Source organism: Spermophilus citellus (genome assembly GCF_964194105.1).
Source record: "Spermophilus citellus genome assembly, chromosome: 5".
NCBI classification, from domain to species: domain Eukaryota; kingdom Metazoa; phylum Chordata; class Mammalia; order Rodentia; family Sciuridae; genus Spermophilus; species Spermophilus citellus.
The window spans coordinates 75550248-75573507 of NC_138186.1; the positions used below are offsets into that span (position 1 = coordinate 75550248).

A 23260-nucleotide genomic window follows, 5' to 3' on the forward strand; every position below is an offset into this window, starting at 1 on the left:
ATTTATTGTTGCTCCCTCAATCCAAATAGAATGCAAATTTATGAATGTAGGTGTCTCTGTTTTGAGACATCTAGTAAAGCATGTAGTAAGTGATCAACAAAATGATGAACAAAATTTTCGATAAAACTTTGATTAAGTTTGATTAGAAAACAATCCACATGGCTGGTTTGTGAACTGCACATATATTCTTTAAAAAGCATTTTCTTTCTTTTAATACTCAAAACAAATAGCTATAGTAGAAAAACCGCTGGTGTCTTACCTTGAAAACCATTTTTAAAATCGGCTCCATTTGGTAAGAGATCTGGAGTGTATTCACTATAACCACCTACATAAAACTGACTGAAGACATTGAGGCCAACCAGTTCTCCTGGGGAGGTGACAGACTTATTTTTATGGTCATCTACCTTTGAAAGGAAAAAAAAAATCAAAACCTATTAAAAAAGGCATTAATTCCCCAGGGTGAATTAATTTCCCAGGGTGAACTGTTAAGATATTCTTTTGTTATTTCCCATTATCTTGGCATGAAAAATTTATAAAGACTAGAATTTTGAAGAAATAAAGAACATGAAACTACTCAATTCTCTGCTTCTCTGCTGGTGTCTGTTAAGAAAGATATATTAATACAGCAGTCATGGTTTTGGATTTCAATCAAAATCACAGTTCTTCAAAGATTAGGAGCTGGCATCCTGCTGGTACCCCTCCGTCTAGCCTTGGCCCCGTTCATTTTCAATATATCCACCGGACTCATTTGTTAAAAAATAGAAATGAATCATGGTACTCAAACCTCCCCCCGCCCCATCTTAAGTGTCTCTCTACAGCTCTCTGGATAAAACTCTCAACTTCCTAGCTTGATATATACGTACTTGATAATACAGACTTGTCTACCACGAATCTCTCTTGCTGTCCAACTCCCTAACCTGAGAACTACAAAAAACTGCTTGTGTTCCTTAACCTCATACTGGCTATTATTCTTCTTCCTACCTTCTGTTTATCCAAAGTTATGCTCAAGCATCACCATTTCTGGGAGGCATTTCCTGAACCCCGTTTCTTAGCCTTTCCTATGTTAGTAATCCCTCCGACTGACTCGTACACCACCTAATTGTGGTCATCTCTCCTCTCCTGTTTGAGTGTAAACTCCACAGGTGACGGCATCATGTCCTGCCTGCCTTGGTACCTGAGCACTAATACACCAGCATGTAAATTTTGGGACTGATGAAGTGAAGGCTCTTTACCTTCATCCAGCCTGTTTGGAAGAATCTCCCCAGACGGACAGTGTGGATTCCAAGGCTCAGATCGAGGGGCTCACTCCTGACACTTGCTATGCCAGATCCCAGGTTATAACTGTAAACCACACTGCTGTTCAGCAGACCCACTGCCAGGAAGTCATCGCCATTGAGCCCTGGAATGAAAAGACACATAAGGAACACTCACTGAGAGGTAATTCAGGAGTCCAGTCAGCTCGGCTCAGTTTTACTGTCTGGGTCTGAATTAGATCACCATGGTTATAACAGACATTGAGTTATTTTTCTTCTTTTTTTCTTTTTCTTTTTTTTTGTACCAGGGATTGAACTCAGGGACACTTAACCACTGAGTGATTTTTGATATTTTATTTAGAGGCAGGGTTTCATTGCATTGCTTAGGGCCTCGCTAAGTTGCTGAGGCTGGCTTTGACTCATGATCCTCCTGCCTCAGCCTCCTAAACTGCTGGGATGACATGAAGTTTCTTATTGGCTTTTCAGGCATGTGAGCAACTGGCTATTATTATTCACACCCCCCAGAAACTGAGAACGAATAGTTTATTTCTTTGAAGGTAGAAGGGTTCTAGTCAAGCCAGGGATGATAAATACCTAAGAGTTGAACGAAACTAGAATTTCCTTATTTGTCTGAATGAAACTTAGTAAGTGATTTACAACAAAGAGAACTTTAGGATGAAGCAGAATACTGGTAGTTAACAAAATTCAAAAGGCTAAGATAACCCAGTATCAGCTTCTAAATTCTCTCTATGACTTGTTGAGTGTAGACAGAACCACTTATTCCCATGATTGTTCAGAGCATGTTATCATTGTCCTATTGGAAAAGCTTTTGACCATGGCCCCAATGACGTGTTATAAGTAGTTGTTTCTGTGTTCCCTTTTCTTTCTCTCTTCCTTCTGTTCAGAGTCAACTATGTGGCATAGTGAGTTTCAGGAAGACAGCTTGAAGACCCATAGGAAAAAGAAAGTAGTTGGGTGAAACCCAACATCAGTCACTAGAGGAAGATCTGAGCAGCAAGATCCATGAGATTAGAGTGCTCTGGGATGATTGGCAAATGCAAGGCAGGAGAGATCAGAGGCCCAAATATGTCACCCAATTACTGATTTTTTTTTTGACTGGGGTAAAAGAGGACCTCAATACTAAAGCTTGCAGGCAGGGAATTGAGGCAAAAATTGCTTGCAGGAAGAATATAAGGACCCATAGAAGTAAGATAAGGACCCATAGAAGTAAGATATTTAAGCATAGGTGGGGAAGAAAAAATGAGTCCAGGGATACAAACAAAATTTCTTCTGAGTATAGTCTCCCATTTTTGTACCTATAAGGATGATACCTTGTCTGCTGACATGGCTTCTATTGTTAGTCTGATTAGAGAGAAGTATCTGCAGGGATTGGGTTTCTAGACAGGGTAGAGAGGTGGGCTTCCTAAGGCACTGGAAAACAGAAGACAGAAATATTACTTGGATATACCTGAACTCTACTTCTGTAGAGACCTACTTTTGAAGGTCTGCCATGGGGCTGTGCTGGGCAGTTTTGAAAGCTCTCTAGGTGAGTTGAATATGCACCCATCGTGAGACCATCTGTATGAGGTGACATACCACTGACCAATTCCATTGGGAATGTATAGAAAGTCTCTCTCTCCCTCTCTCTCCACCTACAATGCTTCAACAGATTGGTCAAGTCATATATTGAAGATGAAATGAACTCTTAGGGGAAAATATTGATCCAGGACAGCAGTTAGAAAGGCAGAAACAAAAAGCTATTACTAGAGATTGGAGATAGTTTTTAAGGCAGCTCTTGGGGTAGAGAAGAAATTGAGAGAGAGGGCTGGGAAAGGTAAACTGTGAGATTTTTTTCTGTAGGTTGTGAATCAGGATATTTTTGTGAAATTCTGCTTGGGATTTGAATTGCCTTTCATATTGTATAGGTTGTTCGAAGGGGGGGGCATATTCTGCCAGCTGAACAGCCAGATGAAGAAAGAGTAGCTTCATTATAGTGGTATTCTTGCCTTTATGTATTGACATCACTCCTCCTTCCTCCAGTATGGAGAATTTATATCATGCTAGGAACAACACCCCCCTCAAGGTTCTTAACAGCCTGGTTAGGGTGAGACAGGAGGTTTTTTTTTTTTTTTTTTTTCCTTAAGTGCCATGGGAAGCATGGTAGAAATGACGTGGGGACAGTCATTAAGATGGGGGAGGGAGAAGAATCAGGAAATTCAAAGGAGATGATTTTTGAGTTGGTTTCCAAGCTAATCTATGAGAGGAATAGCAACAGTTTGCTGATGGATAAGGAAGGGAGGGGCGCTGAAGAGCAAAGTAGAAGGAGCAGCATTAAAAAACCAGGAAGGATTGCTGAAATCTGGACCTGGCTGGTATTTATTGTCTGTGGCAGGAAAAGAAACTGAATAGGCAGAAAGGGCTGGATTCAAGGGTAGAATATGCTATAAGGAATGATCAAAATGTTTCAAGACTCTGTGGAATCATGAAAGGATCTAGAATGGGAGGATGATGTTAGATCTGGATTTTGAAGAATCTCATAGTAATGTTGGGGTAGAACACAGAGGCAGAGGAGGAACCTCCCCAGGAGGTCACCCAGTGATTCAGAAGAGGAATGATAAAGGTCTAGTGAAATTAAGGCAATGGCACAGGGGACAGAAAAAAGGCACAAGTGTTTTTTTTTTTTTTTTTTTGTGTGTGTGTGATTTAGAAGGAAAGATTTAAAGGATAGATCAATTTGGATGAAAAGGTGGTGAAGAGGGAGAAGTTGACAATGATTCTGAAGAATTTAGCTTAAAGGGTCAGGTGGGATGGGAGGGTGGGTTAGGAAGTAAGAAACCTAGGAAAGGAGCAGTCTTGGGGAAGTGCCCAACTCCAGTTTCTAGGCATTCCTTCCTATAGACATGCCCCAGAGCTTAGGAGTGGGGATGAACCAGAGGCAGGAGAGGAGACCAGAGGGTCAATTAGATTATCAAACAGACATGCTCTTCCCATGCCATGGTCCCGTCGGGTGGCTTTCCTTTCCTCTACCACTCCTTCCACTCTGGACCTTCCCTCAGTGAGGCAGTAGGTAAGAGACAGAAAAGCAGTTGATTGCTGGGGCTGGGGTCCGGGAGGTGAACTGTATTTTAAAAGGTTGTAATTGTTCTAGGGCCATGTTTCCTAAACCTGGGAGTTCAATTCAATCAACCAAGGAGTGTGTAAAAAAATAAAAAAAAACCTACTTTACACGACCTTTACAAGAACCTTAAAAGCTAGATCCTGAAAATACTATTTTAACAGTTTCCCCAGCTATGTTTTAATGACTGATATTAGTAACTGCAGAGGGCCAGGGCATGCAACCTGTGCTGTCACATGGGGCTCCGAGTTGAGAGAGGCCCTGTGCTTGGCTTTATGCTCTGTTGTTACTGCCTCAAACTTCTTAATGCTTTTCTCTTTGAACTTCATTTTGAAAGAGAAGTATGTGGAACAATCAACCTGAGTGGGAGGGGTATGTATATATAATTCAAATATTTGCGGTTATTGTTATTCCATGCACATGTGGGGTTTGTGATGTTCCCATGAGAACAGAATGCCACCAGTACTGAGAGTTCTGTGAGATCCAACACCAGCACAGGGTGAGGACTAGTGAGGACTAGTGAGGACTAGTGAGGAGAGTCTGAGAGTCTGAGGGTCCGAGGTCTGAGTGGGGAGAGTCGCTGCTCCCCATCTGAACTGGAACTTGCTTTGAGTACAGAAAGAAGGCAAAAGTTGCTCCTGTTACTTTCCTGTATTATTTATTTGCACTGGAAATTATGACAGAGAAGGAAAGGAAAAGGTAGGGAGAATGTTTTCTTCTCAGTTCTTCCTTAGCCATGGGTAAATTCAAAGCAGAGTTGACAGAATGTGCACACATCATCAGGAGGTAAAATAAAGACAATTCCCTTAATTTGGTGCAACATCTCCACTATATGCATATGCTCACATGAGCTATGGAATTTCAAGCAGGTATTGATCAATATAAAAATGCTACTAATTTAATGTTTTAATTTTTCTTGAAATGACAAAAATCATAAGTAGAAGACATAAAAAAGCTGAGAGATGATTGAAGAAAGGAAAATAATTTTTTATTTTAGTACCTTTAATAACTTTCCTTTTTCTTTTTGCATTTTGAGCAAGGGAGCTGACATTTTCATTTGCAAATTTCCACATACTACATAGCTGTCCCTGAGGGGAACTCTTTGGTGCCCTCACAAAATAAAACAGAAAAGAAGAGCAAAATAAGAACTAGACTGACCTAAGCATCTGAGGCTGCTGTCAGCCTATAGGTGACTGAGATGAGACAATGAAATCTGTAGGTGCAGGAGATCTGCCTCTGATTCTAGGGCCTGTGCTCTCACCCAGTGTGTGCAGCAGAGAAAGGGAAACAAGCACCTGACTGGGTTGTGTTCCCGTTCCCCACCTTTAGCACCCACTCCCAAATCCTCCTATCCCAGAAATAAGGAGAGAAATATCTCAGATTTTTCTAAGGATTAAGTAAAATTTAACATGTGATCATCATCAAAATGTGGACCTAGCACATAGTAGGTACTCAATAAATGCATGTTTCTTTCTCTTTCCTCTCAACTATGGCTCAGGTTTAGTTCTGTGTATCCTTTTACCACCCCATTCCAGCTTCATTAAAGTCCAGGAAGCAGGTAGTTTTGGTCCTTATACTAGACACTACTGCTTCTAGTTAACTTTTGTGGTCAGGGATAGCAGCCAAATTTTTCCTTTTTTTTTTCTTAAAGCTACAGACCTGATTGTGTTAATGCTTTACTCCTATCCCACCAAAAGATTTGGGAAGCTTAAACTATGGTGGTGAAATAAAATCACTTGAAGGCATGGTTTTATTAGCATTTTATTTTATGTTTTGTGTCCCTTTCCTGGAATTTCTTGTAATGGAAATTTCTTGACTTAACAGTACATAATAATGTAAACAATGGCGTATTCTAACAGCCACTGATGCCTGAGAATAATTTCATTCTCAAGTTCAATTTTCTAATAGAACATTATTCTACGAGTAGCTTTGGTAAATATATGGATATTTGTATTTTTACACTTGTCAGTTCACAAAGAAACAGGTGGTATGCCACATTTTTACTATTATATAGAGATGTTGAGGATTGACATGATCAGAGTTCTTTTTCATGAAAAGAACTGGAAGTCAGCTCATTTGGGATGCAGAACACAAACTCGCAGTGAATCTTAATGAAACCAGGCTTAAGAAGATTTTTCAGACAAGGCAAGGGATCCTTGTTGGATATTACTTCAGAGCTGGTGCTAAGAAGGAAGGATTTAGAGAGATTATGTTGTGCAAGTGGTAAGAAAGGGGACGAAGGAAACAAAAGGGGATGACTCTACATGAGCAGTGGTTAAGAGCAACAAGATCCAGGAAGTGAATTAAAATCATTTTAGAATGCACAGAAATAAAACACTAGGTCTCTCTGGCTAGAAAGAACAGTCATAACTCAATTACACAAGTACTGTTAAGCAGAGAGCTTCAAAGTGGGGGCATTGTGGTGAACCATGCTTAGCATTGTAAGAGCAATTCATAATAGACTCATTAGGGGAGATCTCACGGGGAAAAAGAGGAGATGCTGTGGTCAGAATAGCATCTGGCTTCAGGGTGGCAGAAAGCAGTGATTCACTAATGCAGACAAGGAGCGGTCTGTGTGAAGAAAGGGATACGGCATTCTTAGCCACGGGAAAGACCACAACAGAGAGAAGCATGGTGAAGGATGCTCCACAGGCAATCTAAATGAAAAGAGCAAAGAGCTTGAGACAAAAGCTGTCAGGCCTTTCCAAGGAGTCTCCGATGGGTCTTAGAAGTGTGTGTTGTAGGAGGGGCATGTGGTGGTGATAGGAGTCCATCCTAAATGCTTAAAACCTTAGGAAGACAAAATATTACATGACAAAATATTACAAAGTATTATAAGACAAAATATTTGCATCACAAGCATATGATTTTAACTGTGATGGTATTTTATTCCCTAAATTAGTTTGAAGTGCTTACAGGATTCTTTGTTTATGGTTTGTTTTTAAACCTGAAGGTTGTGCTGTTTATATTAGCAGTTTTCCTAGCCTCTGCTTTAATTGGCATATATGACCAGAGGTTTCAGAGCAATTGTGCAGGCCGACTTGATCTGAAGGAAAAAGGGAGAAAATGAGCAGATCTCTGCGGCAACCCTGTCTGCTTTGTAGCAGTCATGTGGAATTCTTATGGTGGGGAGAAATACAATGGCAGTGACAGTCATTAGAAATCTGGCTAGCTCCAACTTGAAGGAAGGCCTGACAAGAGTAGCTTTGTGGTTTGAGCCATAGTTTCATTATGAAATTCTCAAAAGGAAGACTAAGACTCATGTACAAAAGGAGTAACTCAAGCCTGTGTATTGGAGAGATTTTCTAAAGGCAACTGCCCTTTTGTTTCTATTACGGATTCTGGTCAATGCATTATAAATCATAGATCATACATGCTTGTGTTCATACCGAGGCTACATTACCTCAGAAATCAGAACTACTGACTTGGGGAGAGGTGGAGGCTGCCTCTCCAGGGTCCTGCATAAGTGTTCAGAGTGGTTTGGGAGCGGTTCCGTGGATTGTTGGAAGGGGGCACATTGGGAGTTCAAACATTTATATCAGCTGTGCTGCGAAATCCATGTGTATTTCAGCACACTTAAGTTAACCCAAAGGTTAATGTTATGATTTTTAAACGTCATAGAAACTGGTAATTCTCATTCAGCTGATCAGTAATCCTTTTCTTTTTTATTTAGAAGAGCAGGTTTACTAATAGAAAAAGAACAGGTGTGATTTGTTATTTATTCATACTCTTTCTCTAATGTGGTCAATATTTTCATGTATTAAATCTAATTTATCCTTTTAAATATGATAATGTACTTTGCAGAGTAGAGCAAAGTCCCCAACAGTCAAGGCCATGGGTGTGTGATCCCTGAGTCTTTGCTAATGTGGTGGCTCCCTTCCTTTTCTCTCCCTTTTGAAAACAATGGCAATGATAACCCCATTAGTTTGTCTTTAACAATAACTCAAAGTGTTTTTAAAAGACATTTCCAAGTGGATTCATAAAATAAGTGTCAGATGGCTTTTTCTTCCTTCAAGTGGAAGTGGCAGGTGGAAGTGACAATGTCAGAGGAGTCACAGAGACTGATGCTGGGAGCCTCCCACACTGCCCAGTCAATGGCCGATAACTACTGATGGGAGTTTCCTTCTGAGGGAATCATTTTTTGGGTGCAGACCCTTTGTGGCCATATTTGATTATAGTATTAGGGCTAATAAAGCCGTTGGATTTCTGAAAGAAGGAAAGTATCTTTTTATAAAATATTCTTGATTTTATAGTACAATGAAGCCAACACAGAGACACCAAAATAAACTAAATCAATTTTTAGTTGACTCTTTAGCTGGCTACAAGAGTTTTTAGGAATAAAACTAAATTAGATACAAATGAAAAGTTATATAAGTGTGAAAGAGTCAAAACTAAGGTGATACAATGGAAACATATATCTAAAGTGATATGTGTAAAACAAGATCCAAAAGATTGTAAGTCTTACTACCAGAACAGGATGGGTTTAGTGGTACAGTGTAGACATTTCAATAATTTTTCTCTCATATTAAGTGTCTAAATCAACATTAAGATGACTTGAGAGCCAGGTATGGTGGTGCATGCCTGTAATCCCAGTGACTCAGGAGGCTGAGGCAGGAGGATAACAAATTCAAGGCTAGTCTTAGCAACTTAGGCCTTAGCAACTTACTGAGACCTTGTCTAAAAATTAAAAATAAAGAAGGATGTGGCTCAGTGGTAAAGTGCCCCTGGGTTTAACCCCTAGTATCCCCTCCCCCTGCCAAATGACTTGAGATTTGAGATTCTAGATTAACTTTTAAGGAATTTACAGTCTTTGTTTATCTTAAGATCTGTAAAATCTGTACAGCTTCTGATCATAGTGTCAGACCTTTTCACTGCTTGTTCTTTAACATCACAATTAAATTACAGATATTCTAGGTTTTTGAAAGCATCAGAATCAGGCATAGTCATGACCATGACGTCTCTTCATTTGCCATTGTGCACAATGGATACCATAGAATGTCTGCCTCATGGAATTAAATTATTAAAAAGCATGCAATGCAAACTGGCTACTGTAGTGGCCAAATTAAAATGGTGTTCTGAGTTACAGCTGTGCTATAAAGACTGTGGCAATATTGCTAGTAATAACAGATCCAGTGCTGGGATCTGTATCCATTCATACCTAAGAATGTGATAAAATACATTTTCTGTGTGACAGATGATGCTTATTTTTATACCGCTTAGACTAGAAAAAGTGGCAAATTTCTCTTGCTGTCAAAGATGAGACCATGAAAATAGGAATGAAAGCATCAGTTTGTGGGTGAACTTGAATTCTCATAAGATGGAACTACATGTCCTTGCTGGCAGGGTAGAACCAACATAAAAAGTGTGGGCTTGTAGTTGAGCGATATGCACTTGGCTTTGATATGCACTTGGCTTTTTCTGTGCTCTGGTTATTTCCCTATGACATTGAGGTAACTCTCTGAATGATGCTTACATGTACATTTCTTCTGTAAATCTGAAGAAAAAGCTGGTGGGAGGGCTTGCAAGGATCTTTGTCATTTCTAACTCTGAGTGCTGTTCAAATGTGACAATGTTTGTATCTTTCTCAGTGAGTAAAGAAAATTAGTTCAACTTCTTTGTAAATTGTCTTTGAAAACTCAAATTATTTAACGACTTAGACAATTTTGACATTATAGTTCAGGATGTTTAATTGCATAAAAACTAAGTTTTGAGAGTTTGAGTTTGTCAGGAAGAAAACTGTCATGATTTTCAGTTCTCCTCCTGTGATCACTGAAGAAAATAATGAACGCTTTTCTGTTGCAAAATAAAAAAAATCAAATATGGGCACACACTGTCAGATATGTTTATAGGGAGCCTCAGCGCTGTGGAGTTGAGAGACGTGCTCTGCTGAGGAACTGGCTACTGCTCTCTCATTCATCAGGCATCTTCCTTTCTCCTGATCAGTACAGGGCTCTCTGAAGAACAGCGTGGGCTGATTGCTTTTTGTGACACTCCCCACTTCATTTTTCTTTTTCTGTACTATAGATGACATCCATTTCATGTTTTTTTCCATAGAAAAACATCAAGTTATATTTATGTACTGTTATTTCTGTTACAGTTAATAACTAAGGGCTTGAAGCAAACAAGAAATTATTTGGCATGAAATATGAGGCAACCTTTCATAATTTCAACAGCACAGAAGACCTACATGATGGAGACTGATGGGAAGCTATGCACATAAAACATTTAGGCACAGACATCAAGTTTCCAGAAAGTTAGATTTCTTTTTCTGAAAAATTCTATCACTGTATTAAACCTGTTACATATAGGTTTCAGGTGAGATTCTAACTTACATTTCAAGCAGGTAAATAGTGATACACATCTTCCTTCCCTTCTTTCTTTGGGTCCTCACTTCTACACTACCATCGAGATCAATCAGTGCCTACACAGGATTATTAGCTAACCAGGATAGCCTCTGTCTGCAGAGAGTCTTTCGGTTGTGAAAGAATCAATAAAACATGTCATTATTGATTTCTCATCTAGGACCCTGTATGTGAATGATGCAGTTGGGGATACAAAAGAAATTGAAGCATGGTTCATCTTACAGGGGTTTAAGATTAATCTTGCTGAGGGAGAAAATTATGAAATCACTGCTATTCTAACACTTTTGATTTATGAAAATGGTACCTTCATATAGTTCAAAGTAGTGATTGTGCATGACAAAACAGTATGTAATCAGATTTCAAATGATGGGGTGTACACTATAAGTACTACCCAGGCAAGTATTCTTTGTGAAGTATATAAGGAGGCCTGAATTTATCAGAGAACATTGTGTGGATGGATTGTACTGGGAGAGGTGAAGAACTCTAGGGCAGGCAATCCCAGCAAGAGGAAGCTCTGAAGGTGGGATGATAAATTTCACATGGAAGGATCTGGCTGCTGGGCTGGGCAAGAGTGGGGCCTGGCATGGGAGAGAATTGAACTGGGAATGGTAGTGGGACTGCTGTAGCACTAATTGTAGACAGCTGATTGAAATGGGAGGGAACGACTGAGAAACACAATCCAAGGAGCCTATCTCCTGACTTTCTTGCTGCATGAGATTTCTACTTTGCGAATTTCACCCTTTCCTTCATTTGGGTCCTTCTTTTCACACAATGATTTTTATGTTTCTAATGTGTTACATGTTATGCTAGATGCTGTGTGTGCACGACATGGTTCTTGACATGTCATGTTAACAAGATTTTAAGAACATATATCTTCCCTCCCTAAACCAATGTTAAATTTTATTGTGAGGAGGACCATGAGTTTTTGTTTTTATTATTATTCCAAAAACTGTAGTCTATATGTGATAATCACCATTGATATGAAGAAGGAAAGCAATGGTTCTGGTTTTTAGATCCAGACAAATAGTATAATAAGATATTATTGTTATCAGCCAATTATTATGGAATTAATTCTTGGAATTGTGAAAGACTTCAAAAAAAAAAAAAAAAGAACAATCCTTTGAGCTGAGGGTAGAAGTGTTTTGGAGATACACAAAAGATGTGTGGGAGGCTCAGGAGGTTGGAACTGCCTATGCAAAACACAGACATGGAGGACAAAGTGACAGGATCCAGGATGTGCCCATGTGCCAATACTGGTGAGTGACGGGTGAATGAAGGAAGAAGAGATGGTGCGAATGGACAGGTGCTGGATAGACATCTTTATTACCAAAGAGCTTAGGTGATGTTTTATGATCCAGGTTGACTGGAAAGATGTGTTCTGACTTGTTAAAAATATCTCCAGTAGTAATAGGATAGAGGATAGAGGGGATTAGTGGCATGTCTAAGCAGGGAAACTGGAAAGGAAGTGATTGCTTTTGCAACCATTTGTGGCAGATAATCCAGGAGCAATGAAGGTACAAGGAGAAAATACAAAAAGTAACATGATAAAATGGACAGACCTTGGTGTTTGAGTATGGGGGATTAAATAGAGAGAAAAAAACAGGGACTTTGTCTTGTTCCTAAGTGTGCCTCCAGCACATAGAAGAAGGCTTTGTATCTAGGTATCTGGTAAGTATTTGTCAAAATGAACACATTTTTTTTTAATTCAGGCAGGCCTATTAGTGTTTTAACAAGCACCCTAATGTAATTCTGACATAGGTGCTAAGAGGGAAAAGTTCAGGGAGCTCCTGCATTTCCCAGGGTAGCAAAATGGTTGCGTGCCAATCACAAACAGAAGAGAGGTAGGAAGGGAAGACAATGTGTTCATCTGTGGACCATCATGGGACATACTTGTTATTTCTAGAAGAGCCAAACTCTAAGACATACATTATAAGGGAGTAGGGGATAGAAAGGGAGGAGAAGATAAAGAATGCCAAATCAGACTTCAGAATCATAGAAAGAGGATTAGGTTAAGTAGGAGAGATGTTTTCAAGCTAAAAATTTTTGAAAGCATAGTTTGTCCAGAGAGTTCATGAGGATGAAAATTGACACAATCAATGTTTAGCTTTGGGGGGACTCAGGAAAGAGTATTATCAGTGTTGGAAAATTAAGGACCCTTGTATTTTTATAGGTTTTATCAGAAATTAAAGTTGCCTTACATTTTACATTGTTGTATATATAGTGGACTTCTGCTCTTTCTCTTTACCACAGAAAGAAAGGAAGCCTATGGAATGGTGATTTCAGTAGTAATAAATCTATTATTACTGAACAATAACACCTAAATATGAAGATATCACTGTTAAAAATACTGACTTGAATAATCATTTTTTAAACAGAACAGACAATTGCAAATGAATGGCTAATATTAGTCATGATGTTTTAAAGGAATATGATTTTTTTCAATTCATAACCTTATACTACATAAATTGATGCATTATTTCTATATAAGATATGATGGGCAATAATTACCTTAGTGAGGTCCCATTTGTGGCCTAATTTAGCTGGTTCCAAAAGGTTTTGAGTGGTCATACTCAAATATTATTAGTTGCAAAAAAAAAAAAAAAAAAAAAAAAAAAGCTGGGTGAAATTCAAAGCTTTTTGGTTCAAGAGGGGCTTGAATTTAGTGTTTGAATGAGCACCCCACAGTGATTCTGACACAGGTGTTCAGAGGTCCTACTTGGAGGAACACTGTCTTACAAAGCTCTCTGCAGCCTGCATTTCTTCTTCGTGGTATTCTTGTGCCCTCAGGTGGTACGATGTGGAACTGTGTGCCTTAGATTTCTCATTTTTACTGATTAGAAAATGGAAGTTCACTGTGTCTGCTTGTTATGTAGTCTTTACTTAACCCTGCTCTAAACCTATAAAATGCAGATTTTTGCTTTATTTTGAGAACTTTGAAGGAGTCTTTAGCTGAAGATGCCAAAATATTTATCTGGTGGCAGTATTTTCATTGGCCAAGTGTTTATCCTTTGCTTGGGTTCTCCCTCTGAGTATCCTTAAGGATTTAGGAGATGTATTTTAGAACAAGGCATCCCCAGAGTCTTTGATGTTTATTTGAATTTTTTATTTGATAGTTTTTAGCTACTAGGAAGGATACTGCTGATACATATATAATGAAGGGCCTGTAGAGTAAAAGGGTTAAAGGTAGGAATTCTTTCTTTCTCTTCTCTACTTCCGGTCTCCTGACAATCATTAAATAGATACTTGTTAAAATTGCACCAAAGAGTTTTTGTGGGTGATATAGTCCTAGCTGGGATACATTTTGTATAAATGAGGAAAGAAATTTATAACTTTGTAGCCTGTTACAAAGGGTTCATGCACTAAATACAGGACAAACTATGTTCAGAAGAAGGAAGGCTTCACCAGAGGGGTGAGAGGACCACAGCCATTCAGGAAATCCTAATAGAGGACATGTCATTTGAACTGGAAGCCCCCAAGAATGGCTTTTCTTTGGGAGCCTTTGTGCAACTGTGCTGTTGGCTTATATATCATTCAATTTTATTTGTTCTTATTGTGTTTCTTCGATTCTTTTGTTCAATATGAATTATGTTCCAGGTATTGTGCTGAAGTGTGGGGATATGAAGTTGTGTAAGACTGACTTAGTCTCTATTTATATGGAACTCCCCTTCTGGTAGTGAAGATAAGAAACAACTATATAAAAAATAACAAAAGAAATACAAATTGAGATGAGATTTATGAAAGAAACAAGTAAAAAGCTGAGGTAGGAAATAGGAAATAACTTTGACTTGTAGGATAAGGACTATTTTGTAAGATGGGTGGAGAAAACCTTCCAGAGAAAAGTCAAGCTGCTGTGTCTTTTGTGTCCAATATTATTTTAAGTGCTTCTCATGTATTAATCTGCTAATCTCAATTTTAAAAAAATGTTTATTTATTTTTTTAGTTGTAGTTGCACAGAATACCTTTATTTATATGTGGTGCTGAGGATGGAACCCAGGGCCTTGCACATGCTAGGCGAGCATTCTACCTACCATTGAGCCACAACTCCAGCCCATAATCTTCTCAGTTCTATTAGGGAATTAATTTTATTTTACCCGAGTAGCAGGTCAGAAAACTGAGGCACTAGGACATCAAACCAATTGACATAATTTATAAGTGGTGGAGACTGGATACAGGTTTGCACTGCCAGGCTGTGGAGCCCACTGTCAAGACAGAGCAAATAGCTGGCAGGAAGCCTCTAAGGCAGGAAGGCATTAGATGGTCAAGGCACAGGAAGAGGACATGTAGTGGGGAGCAGAGAGATGATGCAAGTGGCCTGGTATACTCTGAGAACCAGACCAGGGTCTGCTCCTAAAGGCCCTTTGAGAATATGGTAGGGAGTCTTGGATTTTATTCTAAGCATAGTGAAATGCCACAGGTGTGTTTTAAACAGGATTCCAACATAATCTCATAAACTTTTTAGGAGGTAATTCCTACTACAATGTGGAGAATGCACCACAGGCAGGAAACCAGTTAAGAGGGCTCATTAGGGTTCAGGATAACATTGGGAAAGTGTTCTGCATCCTCAGATATGGTGGGAGCTGATAACCTACACTGAGAATTTGGCTCTTTTCAAACATGTGCTAATCCAGAAAAGCATACTTGGTATCAGGAGATAGTGAGTTAAAAACAAATCAAAATCAGACTGTATTATTTTCCATAGTAAAATAGAAGCACTAATGGTTGAAAGTTCTTTTTTTTTTGTATAATATGCTGATTTCACAGATGAAAACATCTGAGAAGGTAAATGATTAATTTCTTTACTCTTAGTTGCAGATTTGAAAATAAAACAAATGTGCATCTCCTTGACCTAACACATGTAAAACTGTTTTCTACTTAAGAAAGACAAATTTAACTTCTAAGTTGATTTCCCACCAATGGTAAGGCACTGGAATACTTTGTGACAGGTCAAGTGCTTTCTTAATTTCTTGTCCCTTTCATTTGTAAAGGTTTTCTCTGAGGATATTCAACCCATTCTCTTTTCACAACATGCTATAAAGCCATGTTCTTTCTGAGAACTTCCCTTCTTTCTCCTCATATATGGAAACAGAAACAGAGAAAAGAACAAGTCAATAAACTTACTTCCCCTGTGATTTGGTCACTGCCTCTGTCTTCATGTTTGGCTCTAGTGTGAACCAGGAATTCAGAAAGGGTCAGAGAACCACAGAATGCTTCAGACTATAAGGAACATGCTAGAAAACAGGAGGAGGCTGCAGCTAGGCAAATGTCTTCATCCATGGCCAATGAGAGTGTCCCTGAAGAATAATTAAAGTATTCTCCAAGGAGAGAGGCAAGTCCTACAGAGGTCACTTAATCTTACCATGGCCTTTTTGTCCAGTATAAAATATCAAATTGTTGTGCAGTGCCGAGTGGTTGTTTGCCAGCTGAAACTTCAAGTGGAATTCATAACTGAAGCTGATGTCTGAAACCCGTGAATAAGCCAGGAATGAAGTGTATCCAAAGGCATCCGTGCCACTGAAGCTGGGCTGAGTGATATTAATAGCTGTGGAAAAACCCAAATCAAACAATTAAAATAAACCTGTACATGTAGTTATAAAAGGAAGGCTGTGTTTTGCCGATGCATCTGGCTGGATAGTCTGTTTACTATCACAGTAATTATACTTAAGTGCCCTTCAGCATTGAGCAACTAAGTGACTCAAAGGAGAATTTCAAAACCATAACAAAGGAAGTGCAATGTTTTTAGTTCCTGCATAGAACCCTTTCACTCACATACCCTTTCTGCGTAATGAAGATTTACTTAAAAAGCAAAGCTCTGTGTTGAGAAACTCAATTTTAGAAAACAGAAAAGATCACTGGCAGTCAACATATTTGCTCAGGTGCTTGGTAAACACGATCTGGCATCCAAACACTGGATATGACTTAGAAAGAAACTCACGACTTGGAACAAACTGTGCTTCTCTAGTCCTGAACCTTTACATGAGCCAAAGCAATTCAAGGACTAGTGTGTACTAGATGGAGTCTAATTGAGGAGTGCTATTAGCTAGCCATTTTTCTTTTCTTCCTGCCTCTATTCTTACATCCAATTCCCCTCTTTCATTGTTCTTCCCCCCCCCCCCCATAAATACTCTCAATTGGCTTTTATTTTCCTACCCCAAGAGGACCACAAGAAACAGGAAGGGGGATGTGGAGCTCCACCCCTGTCTTTTATGGACAGTGTTCCAGGATTAGTGAAATTTCCTAGGATCCATTTTTATTGACTGGGACATCTGGACAGAGGGAAGAAGAACTTCTTTTGATTACATTATGTTATTTCTTTCTTCTCAAGAGATGTTGGATCTCCTGGGAAGCTGTAAAACTAGATTTTTTACAAGCCTCAAGAAATATCCTTGACCTAATGCTGGTACCTAATGCTCAAAACAAAAGAGACTCTTATGTCTGATAGTAATTGTTTATACAGCAAGTAACTGTGCTATCTCAGGAAAGATAATTCTTGTTATCAGAAAATTTTATTTCTATTTGTTTCATATGAATATTAAACTAGAATATTTGTGTGGAATAAGCTGAATACTTTATTTTGATATTTTGTTAAAATCTTGGTTTATATCTTGAGATAAATGGCATAGAGTGAGTGTAATTTTATCAAAACTTGCCAGAATGTGAAGTACGGTTTTTGAGACATGTTAGCTCTTCTAATAAAAGAATTTTGTTTGTGTTTTAAACTATTTCCATCAAGTACTTACTTTCAGTTGTATTGTGGGTAGGTTGATTGAGGGGACATGAGTCATACATGAGGCATATTAAAATAGAATAAAAATACTGACAGTCTTTCAATCTTGACATTAAAAACAGTGAAAATAGAATTCTACAATATTTTAATATTAAAAAAGAAGAGGAATGCTTATTGTTTCATTTTAGCATTTTTTTATGTTAATAATTAATGAATCTACTTAAAGATCTTATTACATTTAGGTTAAATTGACAATAAAAAAGTCTCATGTATTTTACTGTCAGATCCTGTGTTTTGTGTCACAGGACACAAAGATGGTGACACAGGATAAGAAAATACACTCTATTAAGCAGCTAGTGTCAGGCCAATAAATTTATTCAGAATGTACTGGACTAAAAGTTGAGGTTCAGCTGTGAGCAGTAATTCACCTGGTAGGTGAAGGGGAAAGATAATTTCAGGTAGAAGGAGCAACATGTTTTAAGGTATGACGTCTAAAACTGCATATTGTATTCAGAGAACTCATGAAATCTGCAAATTTTAGAATGAAGTATAAAAAGTGAAAGTGGAAGGAAAGGAAACAAGGTAGAAAGAGGTCAAATCATGAAGGGCTTCATATTTTTTCTATAATCCTTAAGTAGTTGGGCAATGATTAATTACTTTTTAGAAATTCTACTCTGTGGCTGGGTGCAGTGGTGCATGCCTGTAATCCCAGCTACTGGGGAGGCCACGACAGGAAGATTGCAAGTTCAAGGCCAGCCGCTGCAATGTGGTAAGATCCTGTCTCAAACAAACAAACAAACAAACAAAATAAATAAAAACAATCAACAAACAACAACAACAACAAAACAACAGAAAAATACCACTCTGTGGATGAAATGTGGAGCTCAGATAGGTGGAGAGAGCTGGAAGGCTAGCCTTTGATCCACAATAAAAATAAAGACTGGTGATATTAAGAAATGTAACAAGAGTGAAGCTTATGCAGAATCACAAAGACAAGACAATTCATGAGAAACTCTTTGAAAAAGGAAGAGTGTGTTATTTAAACAGTTAACTAACAAAAATGTATCATCAATGATAGTATCAATCAGAATCAAATCCAAGACACAATTTTATCCTATCAAAAAGAAGTACATTTGAAGTTTGAGAATAACTCTGCCCAAAGGAGTGACTCTGTCACATGTCCAGCAATTTTAAAATCTGGGCTTGAATCATGGCTTGGCTTGACTGAGATGGGCTTAATATGAAAAAAGAATGTGAACTATCTTATTAAAAATGCTTTTAAAAATTGTTTTAGTTATACATGGACACAATATCTTTATTTTGTTTATTTATTTTTATGTGGTGCTGAGGATGGAACCCAGTGCCTCATATGTGCAAGGCAAGCACTTTGCCACTGAGCCACAACCCCAGCCCTTCAGGGGTTTTTATATGCAAGAAACACTGGCAGAATAAATTATATTACTAAAATAAATCTCACCTGTTTCTTTTTACTTTAAAAATTGTGGCTAATAGAAAAAAAATATACAGACAGGTCACATTCTACTTCCATGCAATGGTACTGTAAAGAGAACCGAGTGTCTCTTGTCAGGTAAATTCTTCCTCTAAACTCTTAGTTGTGATTTACTTCAAGGGACTTTTTCTTCAGCAACTCTGAGCCTATAAAATGATAGAGCCACTATGGGGGACAATGGGAGTCAGGAGAAGGTGTCAAAGGTCATAAAGCCCATCTCCCACAGACTTCTATGTCTTTATACACACTGTCTTGATCCTGCTGAACTGGGCAGGAGAATATGGACTAACCTGGATTAGGAGAAAGAAGGTTTTCAATTTTACAAATCATTCTTTGCAGTTTCTTAAAAGTAAGACATTTAAGGTCTTCAACCAGGTAACATTTGTTTAATGTGGTTAATCTATTATTCAAATACCCAGATCAGACTTCTGGAAGCATCAGTCATCAAGTTAGGAGATTTAACAGATAATTTTATTTGGGGGTTACTAAAAGCATATTTATTTCTTTTATAATCTCTGGCTGCTTCATAACTCCTATATGTAAGCTCATGCATTATTTTCTAGTTCTTTTAAAGTTATAGCAATGGATTGGGAACAGGAAGAAAGAAGGCAGTTGCTGGAACTTAAACTAAACATTAATTGTTTGGTATGTGGAAGAAGGCAGCTAAGTCATTAGCAATGTTCTGGAAACATTTCATGCATAGTCAAAAGTATATTAACACCATGTAGGGCTATTAAAAATTCTAAGAATCTCAAGTGAAGGGAGAATGTCATAATATTTTCCATAGTATTATAATGCTGTATTACAGCCTCAAAGTATAATCTTTTTGAGACATGTTATATTATACCTTCAGAAAACATTTTAGGAAATATTGCCACAGAAAGGTTATAAAATCCTGTTTCGGGATGTTTATTAAGGAACATTTTTCTCCTTCCCAATAAAGGCAGAGAAATAAGACATCATTATTTTAAATACAAATGGTTTTTTTTTTGTTTTAAAAAATATGCTGCAGTTAGTTCCTTGTCTTAATTTAAATTATGAAGTACATACAAAAGTGACCAAGTTGAACTACTGAGCTGTGGGAAATAGACAAGTAGCTGGGATTTCAAAGCTCTTTCCCTCTGCTCTGTGCTCTGATGCCTCCTGAAGCCTGCTGACTTGGGGAGACCTGAACTGCTGTACCTCAGTGCTGGGGGCCAGGGTGGCAGGAATAGCCACTTTATCCATCCTGTGTAAACATGGGCAGAGTACATCACTTCACTGTTTTAGTTTCTTTGTCTGTACAATGAGGTAGTAAGAATGCCTAACATTCTGTGAAGAACAAGAAAAGTACATGGTGGAGGGAAACAGATACCTGACTAATCTCAAGCCTCAAATGGGCAAAGCTCTTGTATCAGTCCTGCCATCGTCTAAGGCTTCCCAGTGGAGTCACTTTCCCAGTCTTTATGACAACAGTTTCATTCTCCCCACTTGAACATCTAATATTCCTTGTCCTATTAATTAAATGACCTACTTATTTCACTGAGAAAAATAAACCCTATTGACAGAACTACCATACCCTTTTATCATCAAATTCTACCATGCTTGAATCTTGCATTTCTGTCTACATTCTCTAGAACCTTCCCTCTGATTCCAAGAGTGGTCTACCTGGTAGGGAACCTACTCCTCATCTGTTCAACTTCAGAAATCCAGGCCTGTTTCCCAGGAGACACCAAGTTATTATTCTGTATTGAAGTATCCTCTTAAACATAAAATATGCTAGAATATCTCCATTTTAAATAAAAATCTTCCCTTTGCTCCATGTTCCCTAGTAGCTATGGCTTGTTTTATTCTCAGGGTCATTGCAAGATGCTTCTAAAGAGTGTCTATATTGACTCTTTGAAAATCCTACTATCATTCACTCATTTATTCTTTTTTTTTTTTTTTTTTAAGATTGAAGCACTTTATTCTTTCTGCTAAGCTACAGAATCACATGGATTTGCCTTTAGAGCACATTTAGTGAGCTGACATGTTCTCACTGTGGGCTTTCAGGATCATGACTCATTCAATCTGAATTATGTGACCTGTGTGGAGCCACCTGTTAGAACACTGTCTGTGAACTTAGCCCGTGTTGTCTTTGAGTGGTGTTGGAAGCAGGGAGGGAGGTGAAGATACCAACGAATGGAAACAAATTAACTGTTCTCAGTTTTGATTAATAAGGATCAGTGAGGACAGAGCCATATCCTCCCACTTCAACTGCTTAGAGAAAACTCTGCTAGAACAGTGGGAGGAAGATATGTTCTGCTAGATGGGTGGCACTAAGTAATTTATACTATCAGGAGTAAATTCTTGGATTTGAGTGTTTCATCAACAAGTGATAAGGGCATAACCCTTTCCATGAAAAGATTTTTGTTTACAGTCTGGCATTCTAGTTCCTCCTATTAAATTACAATAAACTCCTTCTGTTAATTGCTTGCTTTTCTTACATGTTTCAATTCCAGTCTTACACAGAACTACTGTATTGTTACAGGTGTCTTGCAACTCCTCATAGGACATTTCAAGTTCTGGCACAATTTGGAACCCAATTTCATTCACAATAGCCTCAAAAAAATAAAAAACTTAGGAATAAATCTAATCAAGGAAGTAAAAACCTCTACAAATAAGACTACAGAACACTGAAAAAAGAAATTAAAGAAGACTTCAGAAGATGAAAAGATACCTATCATGTTCTTGGATAGGCAGAATTAATATTGTTTAAAAGGCCATACTGCCAAAAGTATGTAATCTCCATCAAAATACCAATGAAAGTTTTCACTGAACTAGAAAAAACAGTCCTAAAAATTAATTTGGAAGAATAAAAGACTAAGAATAGCCAAAGCAATTCTAAGCCAAAAGAACAATGATGAAAACATCACAATATCTGACTTCAAACTATACCATAGAGCTATAGTAACAAAAATGGTATGATACTGGTATAAAAACAGACACATAGACAGATGGTATAGAATAGAAGACACAGAGACAAACCCACACAGACAGTCATTTGATCCTTGACAAATGAGCCAAAAGTATACTTTGGAGAAAAGACAGCCTTTTAAACAAATGGTGCCCGGAAAAATAGTTAAACACATGTAGAAGAGTCAAACTAGACCCTTTATATCTCACAATGAACAAAAACCAACTCAAAATAGATAAGAGACCCAGGAATTAGATCAGAAACTATGAAACTCCTAAAAGAAAATGTAGGACTAACACCCTGTAGCCTGTAGGCTAAGGTAATGACTTTTTCAACAGGCTCCCTAAAGCTAAGGAAATAATGCCCAGAGTTAATAAATGGGATGGCATCAAGACAATATGATTCTATACTTAGAAGACCCAAAGCATTCCATCAGAAATCTCCTAGGACTAATAAATAAATTCAGCAAAGTATCTGAATATAAAATCAACACCCACAAATCACAGGCATTTCTGTACATCAGTGACAAATCCACTGAAAAAGAAACTAGGAAAACCACCCCATTTACATTAGCCTCAAAAAAAAAAAAAAACCCAAAAAACCTTGGGAATAAACTTAACAAAAGAGGTGAAAGACCTCTATAATAAAAACTACAACACACTAAAGAAAGAAATTAAAGAAGACCTTAGAAGATGGAAAGATCTCCCTTCTTCTTGGGTAGGCAGAATTAATATTGTCAAAATGATCATAGTACCAAAAACACTATACAAATTCAATGCAATCCCAATCAAAATCCCAATGACAGGGGCTGAGGTTGTGGCTCAGCAGTACAGTGCTTGCCAAGCATGTGTAAGGCTCTGTGTTTGATCCTCAGCACCACATAAAAATAAATAAATAAAATAAAGGTATTGTGTCCAACTACAATTGAAAAATATTTAAAAAATAATTTAAATAAAAATATTTTAAAAATGACATTCATTATAGAAATAGAAAAAGCAATCATGAAATTCATCTGGAAAAATAAGAGATCCAGAATAGACAAAGAAATCCTTAGCAAGAAGAGTGAAGCTGGTGGCATTACTATTCCAGACCTTAAACTATACTAGAGAGCAATAGTAACAAAAACAGCATTGTATTGGCACCAAAATAGACCTGGAGACCAACAGCACAGAGTAGAGGACACAGAGTCTAACCCACATAACTACAATTATCTTATATTACACAAAGGTGCCAAAAATGTACATTGGAGAAAAGGTAGCCTCTTCAACAAATGGTGCTGGGAAAACTGGAAATCCACATGTAACAAAATGAAATTAAGACTTTACCTCTCACCATGCAAAAAACTCAACTCAAAGTGGATA

At 37.9% G+C, this 23260-nt stretch overlaps 1 protein-coding gene across 1 annotated transcript in view; it reads right to left on the reverse strand.

Annotated features, from left to right (window-relative positions):
* EYS (eyes shut homolog) overlaps positions 1-23260 on the reverse strand; it is a gene marked incomplete at its 5' end in the record, with an annotated part of 1607607 nt that overhangs the window by 58437 nt on the left and 1525910 nt on the right. The window contains 3 exon segments of the mRNA XM_081294994.1: positions 260-404; positions 1233-1399; positions 16087-16269. Coding sequence (XP_081151120.1) covers positions 260-404; positions 1233-1399; positions 16087-16269 — 495 coding nt within the window.